The sequence below is a fragment of the Coffea arabica genome, chromosome 6e (genome assembly GCF_036785885.1).
Source record: "Coffea arabica cultivar ET-39 chromosome 6e, Coffea Arabica ET-39 HiFi, whole genome shotgun sequence".
Taxonomy (NCBI): Eukaryota; Viridiplantae; Streptophyta; class Magnoliopsida; order Gentianales; family Rubiaceae; genus Coffea; species Coffea arabica.
In genome coordinates this window covers 30,556,197-30,578,238 of record NC_092321.1, presented here as the reverse complement: position 1 = coordinate 30,578,238, position 22,042 = coordinate 30,556,197, and the positions used below count along the sequence as shown (strand labels likewise).

General features: G+C 36.5%; 1 protein-coding gene across 7 annotated transcripts; it reads left to right on the top strand.

The window, feature by feature from the left end:
• The first annotated feature begins 4,599 nt into the window (after positions 1-4,599).
• LOC113695342 (uncharacterized) lies at positions 4,600-20,727 on the top strand. 7 transcript variants are annotated; one of them, XM_027214396.2, is made up of 16 exons: positions 4,641-4,922; positions 5,050-5,181; positions 6,097-6,234; positions 6,728-6,778; positions 7,239-7,328; positions 7,429-7,575; positions 7,863-7,973; positions 8,218-8,286; positions 9,889-10,620; positions 11,921-12,085; positions 14,244-14,313; positions 15,004-15,146; positions 19,070-19,348; positions 19,435-19,569; positions 19,662-19,840; positions 20,401-20,727. In XM_027214396.2, exons 1-16 carry the CDS (start codon positions 4,830-4,832, stop codon positions 20,465-20,467), a joined length of 2,601 nt encoding a protein of 866 aa, XP_027070197.1. In that variant the 5' UTR covers positions 4,641-4,829; the 3' UTR covers positions 20,468-20,727. The 7 variants fall into 7 exon arrangements, with proteins under 7 accessions (XP_027070200.1, XP_027070197.1, XP_027070194.1 ...); XM_027214393.2 differs by having other exon boundaries at positions 4,678-4,922; positions 6,118-6,234; positions 14,145-14,313; XM_027214398.2 differs by having other exon boundaries at positions 4,678-4,922; positions 14,247-14,313.
• The last annotated feature ends 1,315 nt before the right edge of the window (positions 20,728-22,042 follow it).

Sequence of the window (22,042 nt, the reverse complement as noted above, 5' to 3'; positions counted from 1 at the left end):
TCGAGATTTCGAGCTTCTAGATCCCTCCTTCTCAGAAGAGTAGGCGCCAGTGGAGAGCGGACGCTTGCCAGGATGTGTTCCAACTGGGCTGCCATCATCGTCAGATGAGAGAAAATGGTGTGGAGGGTCAATAACGGAACTTGAAGCCACGCCTTTTCCTTTGCCACTATAATCAGCCCTACGTCTCCGCACTGCAGGAGGCACGAATGGGGCAGGAGGTTGGGCCGAAGACTGAGCTCGACTGCCAGTGGCATGTTTGCCATCCATCACCTCATCCCAAACCATCACCAAATCAGCACTGTTTGGAGTTTGGAACTCCACATACCCTTTGTTCATCGACCCAAATATCATTTCAGATGTGAGGTGCATATATTTAGTTTAAGACCAAATATTTATGAACTGTTTCATCTAGCCAAGTTGTAATTTAAATGGACAAGGACGTAGTAATCCAGCTATAACTTTAAGTTATGTGTATAAGGCAATGGAGACTACTCGTAATTTAAAATCGAAAAGGATTGACGGTGGTAAACATAGCAACCTACATACAAAATAAGTTGGACTGCATGGCTGGAAATTAACAGTTCCATAACTGTATACAACCAATGCGGACCACCAGCAACCATGGGATGAGCCATTACAGCATAATTTTAACTTTTAATAATACACTCAAATGAACAGGATAGGAAATGCTCAGGGAGTCAAACAGCTGTTGATTTAAAACATTAACCACAATCAACACACCCAAAACGTTTACAAGCTTATATCTAACTAAAAAATGGAGATTGAATATACCTTAGACAAATAAGCCCACTGATCTTTGTGCGCTACGAAGCATCTATGCTCGGCATCCCATCCTATCCCTGTCTCTGACTTGGCAGAATCTCCTCGGAGATGAGTGAACAACCTCCATTTGTCCACCATTCGATAGTACTTCGACTGGCACTGACTTGCTGTACAATTGACGCCACATTCTTGGCTCAGGTAATTGGCCAAAGCAGTGTAGTTTGCAAATGTGGTGCGAGTTGGCTCCCATTTCCCATTTTTCTGCCACTCAACGTAGGTACGAACATACACTTCGTCCTCCCAGGGCTGCCAATATTTTTTAAGCTCCATCTGCATATAAATAATAAATAATCAACTTTATCTACAAAGTGTAACACATTAAATTTATAGCAAATCTGTCCGTGAAACTCCTTACGTCGAAGTAGTTTAATAGGCTGAGCTGAAAGTCGTTAGAGTCACAAACCGAATGTGCACTAACGGAAGAAGCAGGACTGGAAGTGGTTTCTGCACACAAGCTGAGTATTAGTTGATTAAGTTTCACCAAAGCAAGTTGGAGAAAGGATGTGTATTAATAGCAGCATTTAATAGTTGAAAGTCATACCAATACTGGAACTTTGCCCTTTGGTATTGCTCGCTGGCATGAACACCTCAATTGCTTCACACACAGTGCTTCAGAATTTGGGAGGAAAACAATTCAGTGGACATGTGTCTTGACCGAATGAAAAATAGTTTGGGAAATTGGCTATTCGTGATGGTAAATGTAATGGAAGTTTTGAGGTGTTACAGAAGGTAAATTATAACACTGGCAAGACATGTAGTAGACCAAAAAACTGAACTACTACAATTTACTTAACTAGTTGATACAAATATTCAGTTGCTTTGTTTATCCATGGTAAGGAGAAAGGCAGGAAATCAGCATCCAAAACGTAAGGCACAACAAGAATATAAACTTGTATCCTCAACAAAGCCGTGAAGCAGGGATGGTGAACTACAAATCTTAACACTCCATTTGCTTGGGAAATTATTTACCCGATCATGAAGCAGGCACAGACATATTACAATCTGAAGTGAACTACAATCTGTAACATGATTTAAAGAGCATCGATTGCACAATTATTTGAGTTTGGGGAAGGCCAAACGAAAACACTAACAAGGTCCAACAATTCTCAATCACCAGTCATTCATGTGGAGTTCCATGCACTACGCAGCAATTCAGATAATAAGAGGACATTACTGCAATCGAAGGGGAATATAACAGCAAGTGAGAATAGAACAATTGACTAACCAGAATGTGCACTCCACAGGTGGGTTATTAGGGCACAAAATTTAGGGCCAAGCTGATTCACATCAGCTTCTTTCCTTGCTGACTGCGGACAAAGCTCAAAGATAGGCCAGCGAATTGATAATAAAACTCAGGAGGTTGGGATCTTCGGTCCGCCCTCTTCTGCAGTTGTTTTTAGGTAATCAGATCTAAAATCCAAGGCCAAAGCTTATATAGAAATTAAGATAGCTCATGCTCACCTCCTTTTCGGCAATTCGAGGTACCGCTGGCGTGGGCAGAGGAATCGGATTCCTTCACCGACTGTTGGTAGCAGCAAATGCAGCTTTGTTGGTAGGAAATAGATTTGCAGACACCGATTAGAGAAGATGAAGGCAATTAAATTGCCGGCGGAAAAATCGAATAAATTCTCTGAGGAACGGCTATAATGCTGCAGCTTTACAATTGCTTTACTCAGACGGTAGTTCACAACGGTACAAAATTTACACAGTGGTCTTGGCATGTTAAAGGCTGTAGAAACAAATGGGTTGACGGTCAAGACAGCTTGCCTTCAACTTTGCTTAGTTAGTGTTCAGGTAAACTAAAATATTTGTATCCACGTCAGTGCTGGCAGTACAGAAATCTCCACGTGGAGATAAAGAGTCTTTGTACAAAAGGTACAATTTGGGTATACATCTTTCTTATCCAAACACCTATTTCAAATATTATTTGAAAAAATCCAAATATGATATATCCAAACACCACTATATTATTCACTCTTAGTAGTCCCAAAATAATGGTTTAAAGGCCCTCAATTAAATGTGCACGCGAAAACGCGTACTTCCGATTTATACGTGATAGAGTGAAATTTCTAAGAAATTCTTTTAACGATAATATTACTAACTAATAATTGAGCACTTAAACATAAAAATACCTATTTTGAGACTAATGTACAAGTTTCTAAATTTTCAAACTTATTGTATTCTCGAATCAATTATTTACTCCATTCGCGTATTTACTATTTTCACTTAACGAGCCTTCAGAAATTAAATTTTGAAACGAGTCACTTTAAAATATAACTAAGCTATAGATCCATATAATTAGGTCTAAAAAGGTTAGAAAATAATATTCTGGCCAATTGGCCAAATAAATAATTAATTGAGCTCGAAATAAGAATTTAATATAAGAAAATTTACGAGTCCTTACATTTATAAAATAAAATAGGGGTTGGCTTCCCTCCCCGTGGATGGGATTAGCAAAAAAAAAAAAAAAAGATAGCCTTGAAGTTTTTGTAACTTTTTCTTGTTATTGCTTACAATTTTCTTTGCAATTTTTGTATTTTTCAAATTTTTCTTTGGAAAAATATATGCAATAGGTTTGATACATGTTAAAAAAAATGCAGAGACCAATAATAGCAAGGTCAATAATGGTAGAATTCATTTTAAATAATTATAAGAAAATTATCAAAGTTATGCAATTTTCTTGTTCCTCTATAATAAAAAAGTTACATTTTTAGTTCATGTTGGAAAACAATAAACTAGATTAAAGTTTTTCTTTCTTGTTATCTTACATGACAATTAGGGTAATTAGGTGGCAACAATAACATCATTATGGGAATAAAATTTGAAAGTGAAACACATTGGGAATATTTTTTAGAAAGAGTGTTATTTTGGCAAAAAAACTCCAATCTCTTGATTGATCTATAAATATGAAAGCCTAAATAATATATAAAAATTGTCCCTTTAGATTCATAAAGAAAGAAAATATCTCGTAAAAATTACTCCAAATTTGTGGCATCTATGAAATCTTACTGCTGAATATGCATTTTTCCATAATGTTCTTGCTGGATACGCATCTTTCCATCAATTCTTTGCTACTAGCTAGCTTCTTACACGGAAAATATACAACTTAGAATTGATATGAATTCTTGCTTTATAGCAATTGGAAAGTTGAAAGCTTCAATTATGGGTACCCTTTGAGTGGATTTTATGGTGAATTGATGCTAATCTTTAGGGTTATAAAAGAAGTCCCAATTCTTTCCTTTCGAGCTAGTCCAATTTCGTCTCCAGTTTGCACATCAAATTTTTACAATTTTAAGAGGAGTCATATATGCACATCAAATTCAGTACTGAGTTTGTTTGGATATAGAGAATTTGGTTTGCTTAATTTATTCTCACAAATCCCAATCATCTTTTTATTTTCCCAATAACCTTTTTATCTCACATACATCACATCACAAAAAGTGCTACAGTAAATATCTCAAATAAATCATCTAAATAAACTCTTATCCAAACAAACTCACTATTGTTTTTACAATTTTAAGGGGAGTCGTGTGTGACTTTTTTGCACCGGATCAATGATAGGATTTGAAATTTTGCTTTTTCTTGGGGGAGTAAGCAGGTAGAACTTAGAAGGACCAAATTGGTTGCAAAAAGGTGGGGGAAAATTTCAGCTGTAAAAAATAATTGAGGGACAACGTTGTCATTTGCCCAAAATTCAAGTCTCTCTTTCTGACCTCTTGCGCTTTAGTGAAAACGCCCAGCCGAGAGTGCCTGCCAATACTATAACTGTCAAAACCCCAAAAATCACCAAAAATCACCAAAACCCAGAAAGTATAAATCAAAGAAACCAAACAAATAAATATAAATCAAAGAAACCAAACAAATAAATAACGAAAATCGCCCCTTTATTCAATTTCATTATCTTCAAGAAATACCCTAGTTTAATGTTCGATTTGACGGATTTCAATTGAGGGGGGTTTTTTTTTTTTGTTTAATAAGATTGAGAAATGGGCGCAAGTCGAAAGCTGCAGGGAGAAATCGATCGGGTTCTTAAGAAGGTTCAAGAAGGCGTGGATGTATTCGACAGCATTTGGAACAAGGTTTTTCTAATCTTTGATTTTAACTGTGTTTGTTGGCGTTTAGTTATTATTATTATCATCTGTGCTTAATTGGTTTCAGTGCATGTAGAGTGTTTTTGTTCATTTGCCAATTTTTTCGTGAGTGTAGGTTTATGATACGGACAATGCGAATCAGAAGGAGAAATTTGAAGCGGATTTGAAGAAGGAAATTAAAAAGCTTCAAAGATACAGAGACCAAATTAAGACATGGATCCAATCCAGTGAAATTAAGGATAAAAAGGTGACTTTTTTCCCCACTGCTTCCTGGTTTTTGCTCTTCTTCTTATTGCTGTTGTTTAATTAGTTTCTTGAACAGTAAATTCTCTGGAATTTGTTCATGCATGCACAACAAGGCTGTAAAGAATTTGACCCTTTTGATATAGGGGTTAATTTTTTTTTAAAGATTTTGGGAACTTGAATGAAATTTGGCTTTCTTCTCATCCTTCTCTTTCTTTATGGTAATCCTAATTCTGGGATTGTAGGGAATGCGACGTTAATTACATTTCATATCTGATCTTTAGATAAGTGCATCAAGTTGGGTTTTTTTTTTTTGACTAATGTGTAATTTAATAGCATGACTCATTAGAACAAGTTCCTTTGATGGTGAAGAGTCAATGTTTTCTAGCAATTGAAGTTCTGCATTATTTTTGCTGCAATAGAAGAAAATACATCCTTAAATTCAAAAGGAATTGGTCTTACCATTTCGGAGTTGGATCTTTATGTAGACTTTAAGCATGGACGTTATGAACTTCTGACTTATTTAAACATCTGCTTTGTTTTAGTTTTAATGTTTTGGTTTTAATCAAATATACCAATTTATGATGTACGACCTTGTCTGTAAGGTGCTTGAGTCAGTTGCACTGATTATACATTTATGTTGAGTTTATCTACTTGCTTTCTTTTTTCTTGTATTGCAGCACTACTTTACCTTCATTTGTCTGTTGACGGTCCTGTTCAGTCACTTTATAATATCTTTATATATTGCCTAGGTTAGGTTATTTTTGAACCTCTCAAATCATGCAGAAGTTGACCATAAGTGTTTTTGTGATACATGTTTTCTTATATTTGTATATGTTGATTAAATTGGAGATATTTTGAATCTCATAAATCATGCAGAAGTTGACCATAAATCTTCTTGTCATACGTGTTGACATAGGTTAGTGCCTCTTATGAGCAGGCTCTCATGGATGCTCGCAAGCAAATTGAGCGTGAAATGGAACGATTTAAAATCTGTGAGAAGGAAACTAAAACAAAAGCATTTTCAAAAGAAGGCCTGGGCCAACAGCCTAAGACGGTAAGCTTTCTGGCACATGTTTTCCTCTGATTCTTCACTTTGATGTTGGTAATTTTCTTATATCACCTATCTTCATGTATATCTTTCAATTAGCATTTTTTCATGTGCAATTCATTTAATGTACACCATGGCCAGTTTTACGTTCCACATTTTTTCCCTGTTTTTGTTTGGTTATAACTTTGAACTTCATTTTTTGTGGGTGATTTTTTTTTTTTTTTTGGGGGGGGGGGGGGGGGGGGGGGAGGGGGTGATTTCTGTGGTAAGGTTGATCTTTGTAGAGTTGAGAAATTTCCATATGAATTTATAAAAATTTCTGAACCTGTTCACTATATTTAGCTTCATCAGATGTTTCATTTATGGTTTTCCATGCATATTCTTATGATAGTTTTAGGATCATCAATCTAGAACCCTGAGATTATTTTGATCTACTATGCTGCCTATTTGTCCATCAGTGGTTTTGCTTATTGTCGAACGTTATTCAATTTCATTGTAGGATCCAAAGGAGAAAGCTAAATCAGATACACGAGATTGGCTGAACAATGTGGTATGGATCTGACACTTTGTCTTTTGCTGTAATATATGTTTAATTGGAAACAATATTGGTTTTGTGGAGATCTGCTTCCATTTTGAATTATTGGAAGTTCTTAGATTTCATGCGTTTATTTTCATTCCTTTACGGTGATGCAAATCCATGCTACCTTCTTGAAACTTTCTGAGAAATGGTGTTGTTTGAGAAATTAGTTGTTTCACTTGTTTATAGCCAATAATTTGCTATGGACTGATGGTTTTCCAGTCTCTTCATGTTTTCAACAACTGCTTATAATTATTTGGTTTAACTTTTAATCTTCTGGGCAGTATATTATGCATTGTCTTTCCAATTCACATTTTATTTTTGGTTGACGTTGTTTCTATTTTTACTGCTAGGTTTGTCTTTACTATATGCCTGTAATTTCTTTGAAATCATTTAGGTTTTTAGTACTTGTTTTCCTTTTGTCCGTGAGTAGGTGAGCGAACTAGAAAATCAAATTGATAGCTTTGAAGCTGAAATCGAGGGTCTCTCTGTAAAAAAAGGGAAAACAAGGCCTCCTAGACTGGTAAGGGATATGAATTTATCCTATTAATGTGCATGTGATTTCTCATTGACTTATATCATTATTGATTGAAGAATTATTTTATTTATTTTTTCTCCTGCAGACACATTTGGAGGCGTCAATTGCTCGACACAAGGCTCATATAATGAAACTAGAATTGATTTTGAGACTACTGGACAATGATGAATTAAGTCCTGAAACAGTTAATGATGTTAAAGATTTCTTGGACGATTATGTTGAGCGTAATCAGGTTATCTATCTGAATATTTGGTAGCTTTCTTATGCATTCTGAAGTAATTAGCTAGCGCAGAATGCATTATTCTCATTCAAGTACTTATAATGTAATCATCCTTTGTGTGCTAATTATCAGGTGTCAAAGAATAATAATCTGCTATAATGATGATCATCTGTTGAATGCTATATATGGTTCTCTGATAGGATTTCCATTTTGTGTATCCTGTTAGCATGCCTTCACTGCTAGCTTTCCTGACTGGCATTTCTACTGTGATTCAAGAGATGATCATACTTTTTTTGTAGGAGGATTTCGATGATTTCGATGATGTTGACGAGCTTTACAGCTCTTTACCTTTAGACAGGGTGGAGTCTCTTGAAGATTTAGTAACAATGGGCCCTCCTGGTCTTGTTAAGGTGAAAATTATATTTGCCACTTTACCCTATTTTGTTGATTTAACATAAGGTGTTTTGTCAATTGGCTTTTTGTTTTTCCCTTGAAGGTTTAAACTTGGTAAATATACTTGTTGAAAGAGCCTTGTTTATATTGAAATGTAGTAATTGTGCAATTACACTCTCGCAATAGTTTAGTAGGAGTTTTGAGTTGTCTTGCACTTTTGCTGGCTAGCTGAACTGTTTGACGTTTCTTATTGTTCGCCAGGGTGTCAGTGCCTCCAATGCAGTTTTAAGCATGAAAAATCATTTGGCTACACCTGCTGCTCAAACACCTGTATGTTTTTGCCCCCCATCCCTAATTGTTAAGCTGCTTTTAATTCTGATAAAGGAGTCCTTTTGAGATCTTGTCTTGAATGTCCTCATGTTCTTTTCCACACTACATTTCTGAAGGGGAATGTTTATTTCTGGAGCAGCTTCAGACCCACTGAGTTTGTTTGGACAACAAGAATTTGGAATAAAAATTTCAGATTTTGTTTTGCTTACATCATACACACAATTCCCAATCGCCTTTTTATCTCACATACATCACATCACAAAAAGTGCTACAGTAACTGGATCAAATAAATCTTATCCAAACAAACTCACTGATTCCATTGCTAGATGATGCATGTATTCGCAAAAATTAGTTGAACTAAAAGTTTTGATATTAGAGGAATCAGTACTTTTGATTTGACATTTGTAGTAACTTGTGATAGTTCGTGGTCTGGTTTGCCGAATAATCTTATTGGTCATGACACTTCTAATCTAGGCATTATATGAACAGTTCGATTAGTTTTCCATCTTCTTTTCTGAAACAAAATAAGATTTCTTTATTGAAAACTGAAAAAAATGAAAGAAAGGAGGATTATGGCGCTTGACTTTGATAATTGGCATTTAATGGCTGTGCAAAATATGCCCTTTTTCTTATTTGAAGACAAAATACTGAATTTTTAAATATAGAAATTCTTGTATAAAAATCTACTGAAGGATAGACAGCAGTTATTAGCATTATTGGCATATGATGACATGTTAGGAGATGTGTTCTGTCTTTGTAGCGTCATCATGGGATGATCATTTCCATAAAATTTGCTGAGTTCCTACCCTTTCACGTGTTTCTGTTATATAGTTTATATCATGTTTCACAAAATTGGTTGACCTATTCATACTTTGCAGCAGGTTCCTAGTTTGTTGTTGTTGCAATCTCTTCATTTGTTGATATGGTCACGGACTGTTGATCTTTGTTGACTCAAGCTAACACTGAGAAACTCTGTTAGTGGTTCAACTTTTTGAATTTGATTCTCCAGTTCTGTAGGAATTTCTCTTTTATCACTGGGATGGAACTAAGCATTCCGAGATTTCATTGTGCAGCAGTTTTATCCAAAGTGTAACGAAACCTGGGCATTAACTGTTATTGGGCGACCAAAGTGGGAAATTGAAGTAGACTATTTTCTTCTCTCTCTGCTTTTTTTTTTTTTTTTTTGGAGGGGGTGGTGGCGCATAGTAATTGGGCAGTACTGAAATTTGTTTTGGTTTAGTTCAAAACTGGTCAATAGATATCATAAAGAATCAGTATCCTATATCAAGGTGAAGGAAGGACCAATTAGAGGTTTTGCCAGCTGAGGAGTTGTTAGTGGACCGTAGGTACATGTTAGTGGTTTAAAGTTTTGGAAGTTTGTTCTTCAGTTCATCCCTTCCTTTAGTGGTGCGGGGTCGGAAACCTTCATTAAACTTTGATTACGCTTTTCTTTTGTTAGCTATGGCATTGTAGCCGCTGCTGGTATACCTATTCTCTCTCTCTCTCTCTCACCTTTTGGTATTTGTTTCGCTTATTGTCTTATTCATCCTTTGAGAAAGCTCTTAGAGAATCTAATACAATTTTTTGTAATCATATATTTAGGCTACAGCTACATCTGCCAATCAACAAGGCACTTCTCCCCAAGAGCAAGTTGAGGAAACAGCAACCCAGGACACTACTACTGATACTGTTGCAAGGACTCCCCCTCCTAAAAGCAGTTCAGCTGCTGCTTCTGCTCCACCAACACCAGTAGGAAGCCATTCCAATCCTGGTATTGTGAAAGCTACAAGTGACTTCGTTGGTGCATCAACTGCTTCCTCTGGTCATTTTGGTTCAAGTTCTTCAACCGGTCTCTTAGATAATGCAGGCGTTCCTTCATCTCCTGTAAGTGTCCCTTATTCAGTAAAGGAAGAAGACATTACAAGTTTCCCTGGCCGTAAACCTTCCCCAGCTCTTGCTGAAGTTGGGCTACGAGGTGTTGGTAGAGGTGGATTATCCAACCAACCATCAAGTAGTGTCCCTATCAGTTCTGGAAGCACAATTTCGAGCAATGGAGCCCTTGGTAGTGTAACGTCAGGTTCTGAAATGGGAAAAAGAAACATGCTTGGAGCTGAGGAAAGACTTGGAAGTAGTAGCATGGTGCAATCACTTGTATCTCCTCTTGGTAATAGAATGATCTTGCCACAGGCTGGGAAAACTGGTGATGGAATTGGCTCAGCTGATGCTGGGAGTGTTGGTGAGGCTGCATCTATGGCTGGGAGGGTGTTATCTTCTTCTGTGGTTCATGGTATACAATGGAGGCCTGGAAGTTCCTTTCAGAACCAGAATGAGGTGGTATGTGGTTCTGCTGTAAGCTCTTCTGTTTTGGCTGATTTCAATTTACCATTCTTGCTTGCATCGTATATTTTTTTGTGCAAGCTGAGAATCGAAGTGGAAAACCTGTTGTTGAAATTTTGCTTTAATTGGTTTTTACTTCTATAAGATGTATTTGATTGAATAATGGCGTTATGCAGTGTTTCTTTTGAACTTTCAGCATATTTTTATGTAACTTAAATTTTTTTTATAGCAACTGCTGGGCTGTTTTCCAACCCAATTTTTGTACTCCCTGAACCCCAAAAAAAGTTGTCACGGAAATTGTAATTGTTATTAACAGTGCATAGTTTTTGAAAATTATAATTATTATTACACAAAGAAGTGTGTAACCATGATGTTGTTTTTCAATTTCAAAATATTATCGCTGAATAACACATGCAATCAAGCCATTTAGTTGCTTTACCTTTGGTGGCTTTCATGAACTATGCAAGTGTTTTCCTTTTCTTTTTTGTTTTCCTTGGTAACAATTAGTGGGCCGATAAAAGGCAAATGAATTGATTTTTTGAAGTGTCTTGAGGGGTAAAGGTAGATTTTGAATGGGAACATGTTAGTCAAATGAAGGCAAGTGATATATTTTGGGATAACCTAAAAAGGAAAGAATGACTATCAATGGGAGGAAGGCACTATATTCTTATCAACTTTTATCTTTCACATTCTACTAATTGGAATCATTTATTTCGCTTCACACAATTTAATTGAATGCAGTTCATCTGCATTTTTAAATTCTATCACGATACCCATGCCCTTGATTTTGAAGCCCTGAAGCTATTTTAATAAAGAAGATAGTTATGCAATTCGTAATTAATGGGACTTTCGATGATTGAGAAATGAATTATGATATGAGAACTATCTGCAATGAAGATAATGACTGTTTCACTAGGATTGATGAAGTATTCCTTGATCCAATTCTACCTTTGACATTCTTCTAACTGGATTTTGCCTAGTTGCACAGTTTAAATAAATGCAGTTAATCTACGTATTTAATTTATTTCGCGATACCCATACCCTTGATTTAGAAACCTTGAAGCTATTTTTACAAAGGAGCGATAGTTCTGGAACTCAAGCATAATAGGACTTTTGATGGTGGAGAAATAAATCATTGTATGGTAACTATTAGAATGGATCAAACCGTATAATATGGGTTTGTGGTAAAAAACTTAATTGGCTTAGTAATGACTGTTATGTTTAATGTGTGAAATATATGTGCATGGTCCTTTGGTTTGACATATTTGAGTCTACAACTGATAATGTACTTTCTTAGGGACAATTCCGTGGAAGAACTGAAATTGCTCCTGACCAGAGGGAGAAGTTTCTGCAGCGGTTTCAGCAGGTTCAGCAGGGTCAAACTAACCTTCTTGGCTTGCCTCTTAGCGGAGGGAATCATAAACAATTCTCTGCTCAGCAACAGAATTCCCTCTTGCAGCAGGTGATCTTTCTGCTTTCTTGACTAGAAGTTCTTCCTGTTACTTAGTTTCCTGTAACTGTCTGTACAAGTGGGCTGGTATATCTACACACAAATATTTACCTTTGGCACATGTTGCTTGTTTGAGCATGATGGTACACCATCATTGCAGAGATAATGACATAGAATGAAGCCTATCCTACTTCTGCCTTCCTTGTTTGTTGTATCAATGAATGTCTACCAAAATGAAAAGGAATAGTAGGCTGTTATGATCTGGGTAAACTGTGTTAAAGTGGTTGGATTCCCTTCATTTTGAAATTTACAGCTGTAAAAATGGCTAGAAACTGCATGTAAACATAAATCTATAATATGGTACATATCCATATATATATATGTAAAAGACATGCCCATGCAAACACATGATCAAATTAAGTGTACACATCCATGTTGATATGATGAAGGAGAGAAGAAAAAGATTGTGTTAGGTGGGTTGTAGTCATCGCTAACTCGAATCTGGAATTGGATGAAATTTCGTGAAAGATTTATGGCTCGCACATTGCCGTGAAGAGTTAAATTTGGCCAGCATTCTCCATTGACAGTTTGAATGGTCTGATGGAAAAAAAATTTTTAAAATTTTTAAAAAAAAGAAGACAAGAAAGGTGGTGGTAGAGCGAACGATGAGTAAGAATTAACAAAATATAACAATTTGGCGAAAGTAGAAAGATGATAATAATAATAATAATAATAATCAACAGATGGATTAGCACGTGATAAGATAGAGGTAACTGTTGTAACAGAACAAGATACCATAGGATCTTTAAGGGATGAATTCACTGTAAGACTCCTCTCTTAAGTATGAATTAGGGAAGGAATGAAGGACTGAAATTATGGATATGCGACGATCAAGACAATCCCCATGGATTGGGTATATCATGGCGAAATAATTAAAGCTAGCCCTAGGCCAGCATCACCTATAGCAACTTGTTCATTATACAAAATTTAATGCTCCTGGGCAACTTGAACTTTTTCCTACAAGGGATATATAGTTCTAAGGATAAAATCTTTATCTTAATTGACATTTATTTTATCAGCAATCAATGGTCATTAATTATTTGATGATTGCTTTTGGGTGATAAAACTTCACCAAAGAACCTATAGAGCTGTAAGAGTTTGCAATCTCTAGATTAGTGAATCTGCTCTCTTTGCCTGGTCTGATCTTTTCTCTCTTTCATCCCTTTTTCAAAAAAGATACGCGCAGGGGCCCTGGTTGGAAAGCTTGACTTTGTCATGTTCTATGGCAGATGGGAGGTTGTTCTGTGCTAGAGCCATCTTTTTCATAATTGTAAAATACTGCTGATAAATCATATGAGCTAGCACTTCCGTATCCATATAAAACTTTTTGATTGTGTCCCTGTATATCGCTTTTGGAATAGTATCTAATCTGACATTAGACACATACCAGTTCTGACACCGATATGTCAGTCTATGTAACATAGTTTATAAAAGTTACAAGGATTGTAGGCAGGATTTATCTGGAAGATGAATGAGTTAGGAATCAGGTGAAATTTGTGGGCAGTTCTCATGTGGCTTGAAAAGGAAAATGATCTAGTTGCTGAAAGAACTTTTGATATCAGTGGTGGAAAGAGCAAAGTCCAGGCAAAAGTAATTGCTGTGTCTGCCGATTTTTCTCTACTAGCTATTTTGTGTCCTGAGACATCTATCGACCTAAAAGTCCGTAGTTTATTTTATTGTTAGGAGGCTTTGTTTCTTTTCTTTTTATCTCAAGCGATATAGCCTTCCCCACTGTCCCAAACTCAGCTAGAGACTGTTGACATGAGTGCTGTTGCACAATTAAGTTATTGTTGTAGATATGCTGTAAAAGTTCATAGTGCTTGTTTAATTGAAAGGTGCCCGGACACAAAATGCTAACCTTAAGTAGTGCTTGATTAATTGAATGGTAAACAGATATAAAATGCTATTTTTGTTCTTGACCCCGAATTTTATATGTAATGTCATAATTGATGACTTGTTACATGTGATGAGATTTTTTTTAGTGTCATGTAATTATGAATGATATTTTCAGTTCAATTCCCAAAGCTCCTCTGTCTCGTCTCAACTTGGGTTGGGAGTTGGGGTTCAACCAGCTGGTCTTAACAGTGTTCCATCATCTCCCTCATTGCAGCAGCAGCCCATTCCAATCCATCAGTCGTCAAGTCAGCAGACTCAAATATTGGCAGGGTCTAGAGATGCTGGTATTCTGAATTACAGCATCAGCATTATACTTAGTTTTTGATTATGCATCATTAGCTTTTTACAAGATTAGTCAGTTTCATTCAAGCATTCCTTTTCTTTGACAATTTGGCTGTATTTAACCTCTAATGTTATGCTACTTTTCCAAAATGGAAATTTACCTAGAACCCCATACTTGTCAAAATGCATATATTTGGTGAATGTATGGTGTCAATTGAAGTTTTTAGTTTATATCTCAAGGATTTGTGTAGAAAATGGCTGGTATATTGTGCATCAAAGATCTGGGATTTATGCTCAGGAATGAGGGAGCAGTGGAATTTTTATCTGCGTATGTATCATTCTAAACTTTCCTGGTAACCATTTTGTGGTCAAATTTATTGCGACTTAATTGGCTCCAATGTGGAGACTGCACACTTAGTTTGCAGCAATTAATAATATCAAGGTAGCATTGTAGGAGCAATGTGTTACATTGTGGTTTCGCTGTTGATATACTTATTAGGTGCACCAAATTTTTGGGGGGTGGGGGTGGGGGGAAGGGGGAGTGGGGAAAGAAAATGTGCTTGTTAGGTTTTCCACACTGGGAAAGGTGAAATAGTTTTCTCTGTATCACAGTAATGGTTTGCTACTTTTGTGGCCATTGTATTATTAGAATATACAAATGTTGAATGAAGATACTTTGTTTCCAACTACAGATGTTGGTCATGCAAAAGTGGAGGAGTTGCATCAGCAACCTGCAGTATCTGAGGATTCCTCTGAATCTATTGGAAACTCTGGACTTGTGAAGAATCTGATGAATGAGGATGATATGAAGGCTTCATATGCGTTGGATCCTCCGGTATGTATATTTTGTTTTTATTATTCTTTCCAAAAACTTTTCTGATGTTTCAAGTAACTTTATGACTAGTGCTGGTTTTTGCAAAGATTTTGGCTATTATACACAAATGATTATCTGATTTTCAATAGTATAGATAAATTCAAAGTTGCAAATATTGTGGACATCCTTTGAGTATTTGTATTCAAAATCGTACTACAAATGCGGCATGGTCTAGCATCCCAGTGACTCAATTGTAAACAGTCATATTCTTATCCTCTTGGACTTTGTATTGCTACAATAATCACAAGCATGCTCCATGGCTGAGCTCCTAGTAGCTCAATTGATGCGCTGAGGGCAGTGTAGGTGGAGTTTGTATTGTTGTGCACACATTGATTTTGTACATTTTCTGAGATCAAATTCATGAATATTCTGTAATAGGTTTCTTGACTTAGGTTATGCACAAAGAATTCATCACTCCGTCAGGAAGGCAACAACTGAGTGGTGCCAGAAATTTAAGCCTAAGTAATAAATTGTCGTTTTAGTATTGCTATTGGATTCTCTCCACATAGTTGTATTTTAGTGTACTCTAGAATCACTTATCAGATGCTCTTAGTACTTGATTGTTTGCATTCAACATTTATTTATCTGAAACGCTCAAACTCACATTCTCTAAATGATTGTTTGAGGAGTGGTAGCTTGCTGGATGGTGTCAAGCTGAGTAAGGAGAGGACACATGTATATCCCACGTTGTAACAAGTTTTACTAATAGGTTTGCAGGAACACTAAAGTTAACACCCATATATTCCACCATATAGCAACCTTCATTTGAGAGGCCGCTTATAAAACTTGGCCTACTTGTTCTGGCAAGATTTCCTTGTAAATTTGTCATTAATTTTGTGATTTCTTGATTGAATCTAGCGTTTTGCTGGATAAAACTGAGCCAATAGTCTTGCAAATACAGATCTTTTGTCACTTTGCAGTTATGAAGTTCTGGAGTGAGGTCTATTATTGAACATAGTCATATGCTGTTATGCTCAAGGATTATCTTTAGGTTGAATGAGAGAGCCCATAGATTTATCTAAATAAGTGTATTTTCGCCTGTGTCCTTTAGCAGTAAGTTTATCTTGGCTTTGCTTTGTCTTCAGTCTACTGAATTCACCTGATGAATATAATGCTTTGAGTATTACAGAGCTGGTGTTCAAACATGATGATATTGGTAAGAGATAAAAGTTTTTGGAGGTTGAAGGACTCGCCAACGTAATTTTTTTTCAGCAAAAGTTGCATATGTGGGATATTGTATTTCTTTAGTATTGTAAACTTCCATGGCTATTTCCGTCTAGCTATGGAGGTTTGAGGTTGCTAATTGAACCTTAAGTGGTGAATCTGTAATATGCTGAAATTTCACATGGTATGACAGTTTTTGTCACCTTTATTGTGTGAGCTTCTAATTCTTGATGAGCGATACAATTTGCGACCTCTTGGACATCCATAACTCTGTTCTCTTTTAAAAGTTCAGCCTTAATAGCCTTCTTTCCGATTTAAAATAAAAGGATCAACAGAAATCGTTGAGATATTGGTCTCAGAGGTGCTACAGGTACAAGGTGCACTGAGGCAACAGAATACCTTGTCGCTTAGGTGCAAGCACGAATTTCAGTGCTTGCAATCCTGAAGCGAACAAGAAGACGAGGAGGTTGAGAGTAGTGATACAAGTGCAGAAGGTAGAGTAGTGTTATAATAAAAGAACAAGAAATTAGTAACTGATGAAAGTGGCGGGGTGAGAGGTGAAGAATGGGAAGAGACAGGAAAGAAGGCAAGAGAATATTGGCTGAGGGTGGAAAATTATATCAACTTTGGGGAACTGGGGAACTAGGATAGAAATAGATCTGGAGCCTGGAGGGGGCCTAAGCATTTAGTTTAAGCCTTGATATGCAATTGCAGTTATTGGATCTGAATTTAAGGTTATGAAAGATATGATAGTATATATCTCCGCACTCCAGTGATTTTAACTGCTGCTGTTTAAACAAGAAGTCAAGTTAGATGGGAACACAAAATGAAAAGGTACAACTGATAAAGCATACCAGAACTTAGAGAGGTTTGTGCCTCAAGTCCCATGTGCCTTGTGCCTTGTCTCTTTGTGCTACCTTTGCAACATTACCATACTTTGCAAGATCAAGATGTAAAGTTGTCCCTTAGTATCCTCAGTAGCTTGGCACTGTTCCTTGTGCACCTTAACAACTATTCTGATTAGGAATCTGTTGGATGATAACATCCTCTTCATTCCTGGGGAAAATTATTAAATGAGTCTCTTCTATGTTATGTTTTTCTATTGTCTCATTTCTCTACTTGCTAATCCCATAAGAGTTGTATTGTGATGTTAATCCATCAAATGTAGAATTTTCACTTTTGGATTTTATTACTAACATTTTCAGACAGCCAATTATTGGAGTTATCAGAGTGATGTGTCAGGATACTGGACAAAACTGGAGATAATTACTAACAGTTATGTTTAGAGGTGAAGAAAAGGAAATGTTATGAAGGCCAGTAAGGACTTGCCTTAAATGATAAAGTCCATTCTCGAGGGAGAGGCAAAGTTTCAAGGAGGGAGGGAGAGAGTTGCTATTCATCTTGCATGTTTAGAAAAATGATGGGCAACTTGCTCTTGTGAGATATGGTGTTTAACCATGTAGCATAATTTCATCCAGTGGTTTTATTTGCAAAATTTTGTAGGCTTACAGCTCCTCTGTTGGTAGTTTTGTATTGCAGGGCCTCATGGGATATGAAGTGCCTCAGCCAATGCCTCCATATTCAAAAACTTCCACTGAAGTATCTATTATGCGCATATGCCTGTATTAATCACATTACGTAACCATTTTTAAGTCATAGACACAAATTTTGCTTGCTTTTATGGCTACCAGATCAAAGGTTTAGAGATATTTGATGAAATCTCATGAATAAGTTGGGCAAGTTCCACAAAAAGCACTGTTATATAAATAGATAAATAACACCTTGCCATGCTGGTCAAGTGAAGTTATAGCAAACAAATTCCACATTCCATGTGATAGTTATAGGAGCTGCAGTGTCCAAATTTGATAGATTTCGAACAACATAGAAAATGTGGCTGGCATGAGGATGCTTTTGGTTGGTAGCTTGCTTAGTTCAAATGTTTGTATCATTTGAGCCACGTACCCTGTTAATTGAACTTGAAGTAGCAGCATTTTGCATATTTGGGCTGCTCTTTATTAACCATTTTGATGGTTGCTTTGAAAAATCATTGAAAATATATAAAAAAAAATTGCTTTACTGCAGTGTCGCATGTTCTATGGCATGCTTTTAGGGAAAAATTCATGTAACCATCTGAATTAGGTTGTGTACCTATCTGAATTAGGGTTTGTCTACTCTACCATATGTCCTTTGATGTACATATTCTGCCTGAAAGTTATTGGTTCTTTTTCATTTGTTTTTCCTAGTAAAAATGTTAGCGGTTCCATTTGGATGTTTTTTGAAACCTGTGTAATGAAAAATGGCTATTGGGGCTTGGATAAGAATTAGGACCTGTGTAATGAAGATTAGCATTACGATGCATACAAGATCTTTATCCAAGCTAGAATGTCTCAATTTCGAATCCTTTGTCTTTTGCTTTGGTCTTGAAGATTCAGTTGGACAAAACGTGCTCAGATTACATGATAATAAAAGCAGCATAACACCCTGAAGCATCACTACAGCATTTTTTTTTTTAATGGGGTTCAATATTCTTTTTGATTTCAATGCATTTGGGTCCTACACCTGGATATTATGTCTAATGCTATCCCAGTGTGGAAGTAATGAGTTTTCGAGTATTTTCAGCTCATGATGCAATCTCATGTAATAATGAGTCACTGGTTCCAACTTATTGTCGCAGAATTGCTTTTGAATGTCTGATGGCTGTCATCCCCTGTCACCTGCAGGCTGGAGCGGGTAGCGCTCTTACAGAATCATCTCAAATGCCAAGGGACATTGATTTATCTCCTGGTCAGCCTTTGCAATCCAGTCAACCTTCTGGAAGTCTTGGTGTCATTGGTCGAAGAAGTGTTGCAGACCTGGGTGCAATTGGTGATAACCTCAGTGTTTCTCCTGCAACATCTGGAGGAATGCATGACCAGTTGTACAATTTACAGATGCTTGAATCTTCATTTTATAAACTTCCACAACCAAAAGATTCTGAGCGGGCAAAGAGCTATACTCCAGTATGAAACGATTTTATTTGGCTATTTATTTCTCTTCCATATGGTGACTATATTTTTGTCTAATATTTTCCTTTGGCATTGCACAGAGACACCCTGTGGTGACTCCTCCAAGCTATCCCCAAGTGCAGGCACCAATTGTCAATAACCCTGCTTTCTGGGAGCGTCTTGGAGCTGATAACTACGGCACTGATACCCTGTTCTTTGCGTTTTACTACCAACAGGTTGTAGTAATTTTAATCATTTTGTAATGCTTCTATTGCTTTTTGCTTTTCCAAGTCATCTAGCATGATAAAATTGTAATCTTCATTGGCAGAATACTTATCAGCAGTATCTGGCTGCTAAGGAATTGAAGAAGCAATCATGGAGATACCATAGGAAGTACAATACATGGTTTCAGAGACACAAGGAGCCGGATATTGCCACTGATGATTATGAACAGGGGACATACGTTTACTTTGATTTCCATATTGGCAATGATGAGCAGCACGGATGGTATGCATGTTCTAATTTCATTTTCATTTGGACTCCTTTTTGCTAATTTACATCAGTCTTAATTCTAATATTTGCCTTTTGCTCTTGTTTGTGATGTCACGCTTAAACCTTTTGCATTGGTCTCTAAGCATGTAGCTTTTAGATGCCTTTTGATTTTCTTTCTTTGTTGTGGCAATTGAGAACTGAAACTGAAGGAAACTCATAAATTTCAGGTTGACTGTTTTGTCTGTTGTTCTCCGCGCATCTGCAGTTTTTTGTTGTCTTCTTGTGGCGACTGATCAGTGCAAGTTTTTAAATGTGGTTATTATTGCCTAATAAATCTTGAATACACTTTCACAGTTATTTTAAGTCATTTATACATCAGGAATAAGGATTTATTATTTGGGAAGGAAATGTAACATTCCATTATGTTGGAACAGGACAACATTAATGGGAAATTCAAATACATTGCTTGCACTTATTGATGTCTGCCAATCTTCTGAGCAAACTGATTAGACATATGCATTTTCTAGTAAGTTTTCATTGTTGTGGTTTTAATGAAATACCTTGCTCTTGTTTAGGTGCCAGAGAATCAAGACTGAGTTCACGTTTGAGTACAATTATCTTGAAGATGAGCTTATAGTGTAGAACATTGATTATCAACCGCTGCTTTTTATGTCCCTCACACCTTTTAGTGAATATTTTGGTTTTGCTTACCAGATTAAGTGCTGTTTTTTAGTAGATTATGGATGACCAATTGCTACATTCTGCATGAAGACAAACAGCTATATAAAGCTTCTTGTAAAACCGAGCTGATTGTTCTGCCTGACGTCCGTAAATTTACATGCTCAAGTGCTGCATATATCTGTTGCAACCATGGATGTCCATGGTTGATCGAGTTCTTGGAAGCTCATTGTGTTGGAGTTTCTTTCATCTGCCATTTTCCAAATATTATCGAGTTGGTAGTATCCTGACTAGGAGAATTCTGATATTTACTGCTTGCAACTAGTAGCATGCGTAAATCGAGTAAAGTCGAGCTCGATCCTTATCTGTGCTACTCGAGCTTGAGAATGAGCAAAGAACTCGAAGCTCGAGCTTGACTGGTGGCCTTGGTACATGAGCTTGAGCGTGACTCAGATGAGCTCGGAATTCCTGTTTGTGCCTTATTGTGCCCGAGTACTCACCTCGAGCTCAGAGTTCTCAAGCTCATTTTATTGGTTAACGAGAATTCTTGTTTCCTGTTTTAATTTTTTAGTCAATGAAATGATTGTGCGTGGCCATGAAAATTGTTTTAGTGAAGGACTGATTTTAGGTAAATTCCATAAATCTCTTCCCTATAAATGTAATTTCGCAATAAAGCTTGATGAGTACGCATGTATAGGTTAATTACGTTTACCTCTTGCGGTATACCCAAATTATCAAACAAACCCTATAATCTGACTGAATAACAAAAGGCCCCTTCAATTCGGTAAAGTTTTAAGAAATGCGTCCCTACCGGGAGATAAATTATGTTCTCTACTGGCTAATGATTCCAGCAAAACTTTATTATAGAAATCCAAAACCACCAGCGGTAAAACCCAAAACCTCAATGATCATTCATTGGCACTCTGACAGGGAAGGTGGCATCAAAATTCACTGCAGTTTCTTTGCCGCTGGACATCTAATGGAACTACTCCTTTTTAACTAATTAATTTCTCCTTTTTCTATCACTATTTGCAGCACTTCTTGTAATTAGCTTCAGTCAAAGACCCAAATTAGAAATTTCTTGTTATTTTTTCATCTGGCTATAATTCCTCTTCTTCCACCATCTATTCTCCTTTAATCTACACATACGCATGAAACAATACAAGACAGACTGGTGAAACTAAATCTACCATTGGGAATTATTGAGCACATGAAATGAGAAACTGTGATACAAAATATTTTTGTTGGGTGACTACAAGTTTCTTTGCTTTTAGGGATAATTTGAGAAATCTCCCCTGAAACTTTTTATAATTTCACAAAAATACCTTCTAATATCCATTATTATGCAAACCTTCCCTTTCGTGTGTCAGTCATCAAATGTCACCGTTAGCAATCACAAAATGTCCAAAATGCCCCTAAAAACTTACTACGCTGATCGAAGCAGTATCTAGTAGAAAATAATTGGTTTAATACACAATCTTTTATTATGCTAGTTGGTGCCAATTAGTTAGAGATATATAAAATGCTCAAGGCGCCAAT